This window comes from Cyprinodon variegatus, unplaced genomic scaffold (genome assembly GCF_000732505.1).
Source record: "Cyprinodon variegatus isolate N-32 unplaced genomic scaffold, C_variegatus-1.0 Scaffold1043, whole genome shotgun sequence".
NCBI classification, from domain to species: Eukaryota; Metazoa; Chordata; class Actinopteri; order Cyprinodontiformes; family Cyprinodontidae; genus Cyprinodon; species Cyprinodon variegatus.
The window spans coordinates 7604-9340 of NW_015151496.1; the positions used below are offsets into that span (position 1 = coordinate 7604).

At 38.2% G+C, this 1737-nt stretch overlaps 2 protein-coding genes across 2 annotated transcripts in view; both read left to right on the forward strand.

Annotated features, from left to right (window-relative positions):
* LOC107100996 (serine protease 27-like) overlaps nt 1–869 on the forward strand; it is a 2468-nt gene extending 1599 nt beyond the window's left edge. The window contains exons 2-3 of the mRNA XM_015399722.1: nt 463–480; nt 703–869. Of these exons, the coding sequence (XP_015255208.1) occupies nt 463–480; nt 703–869 (185 nt within the window). The remainder of the gene's footprint in view (nt 1–462; nt 481–702) is intronic.
* Nucleotides 870–910: 41 nt separating this feature from the next.
* LOC107100997 (tryptase-like) overlaps nt 911–1737 on the forward strand; it is a 1789-nt gene continuing 962 nt past the window's right edge. Inside the window, exons 1-3 of the mRNA XM_015399723.1 lie at nt 911–934; nt 1145–1445; nt 1541–1710. Of these exons, the coding sequence (XP_015255209.1) occupies nt 911–934; nt 1145–1445; nt 1541–1710 (495 nt within the window). The remainder of the gene's footprint in view (nt 935–1144; nt 1446–1540; nt 1711–1737) is intronic.

The following is a 1737-nucleotide window of genomic DNA, read 5'->3' on the forward strand; positions in this document are numbered from 1 at the left end:
GATATCTTTAATATCTAATATGTGCACTACCTGGCAAGAGTTGGTATGCGTGTGTGTAAGTGTGTATTTGTTACACTGTGAGGACCATTTTCCATAAATCTTAGCACACAGTGAGGACCGCTTGCTCCTTGTTGGGACCAATGTCTTGTCCACATTGGTACAAATGCTGTTTTAGGGTTATATGTTAGGTTTAGGACTAAGTTTGGGAATAGGGTTTGGTATGAACATCTAATGGTTAGGTGCAGGCCATGGGTCACAGTATGGCTGTTGAAATGGGTTAGAAATGAATGGAAGTCAATGGTAATTCTCCACTAGGTTAGAGAAATGTGATTGCAGTGTGTGTGCATGTGTGTGATAAGCAAGTGATAAGCTTTTCAGTTCCAGTATCTGTGTCTGCGTCTGATGCTGTAAAATATCTAGCCTTACCTGTTTGTCTAACATGTCTATGTGTGTAAATTTCAGGAATCAACACACAACATGGTAAGAACTAGTCTTTTTTTATGTATTACACAACAAGAGCATTTAATGATGTTTTCATTTTGTTAACTGCTGTTAATATTTCAAGTACTATGTAGTAACAAAAACTGCAAATATCCTGTTGAGCTGAAAAAAAAGTATTTCTTCGGTGTAACCCACTATTTTATCCAAAAAAAAGATAATGGCATCATAATCATTTGTTCTTGACTTTGTGAATGTTGTCAGCCTGTGCCAGGTCTCCAATCAACAGCAGGATCCTAGGAGGGCAAGATGCCTCTCCAGGAGCTTGGCCATGGCATGTCACTCTTACCCACCGTGGCGGGGTCTTCTGTCAAGGCTCCCTGATCACAGATCAGTGGGTTCTGACAGCTGCCCATTGTTCAATAAGGTAAGGAGCTGTGGTTTAGTATTTTTGCTTGTAGGGATAAACACAATGTTCCACAGTACCCAACAGATAGTAATATATCTGAATGTCTTCTGTTGTGCCTCATTCATTTCTCTCAATCAACTCTACTTCAAATTTTTCTGTCTGTAAAAGGGTAAATTTTAAAAGGGTATATTTAAAAGAGTAAAGCAAGAAGATAAAGTTTTATCTCCACCTATTAATTAGTGACTTAATTCCAATAGAGGTAGATAATGAGGTTATCGTTAATGTGCTAATCAGTAGCATTACTCTTATTCCATATTATTTGTTCTCTCTTCTCTAAGATCTTACCTCAGTGGTGCAGTTTTGCACTTGGGTGCAAACAACCAGTCAAGATATGGGGAAGAAACTAGGAGAGTTGACTCAATCGTCTGCCATCAAGATTATGAAGCTTACTATAGTGTCGGTGACAATGACATCTGTCTTGTAAAGCTGTCAGCTCCTGTTAACTTCACAGACTACATCCAACCGGTCTGCTTGGCCTCAGAAGACAGTACTTTCTATGATGGAACTGCCAGCTGGGTCACTGGTTTTGGCACAAATGGTAAGTCTTGCTTTATTTCTTTACAATCTCTTAATTTACAATACCAGTTTTGGACTGTTCATGAATATCTAACCTTTTTAAACTTTTATCTTTAGAACACTATTATTATCCTGATACTTTCCAGGAAGTTGATGTATCAGTTTTTGGGAACAATAAATGCAGCTGCTTCTACAGAAACTCCTACTACTACTGGAACAACCTCCATTCAATAACAGAGAAAATGATGTGTGCTGGAAGTGAGAATGGATCAAAGACTGCATATTATGTAACTACCTGTTTTCTTTTTGTTCTT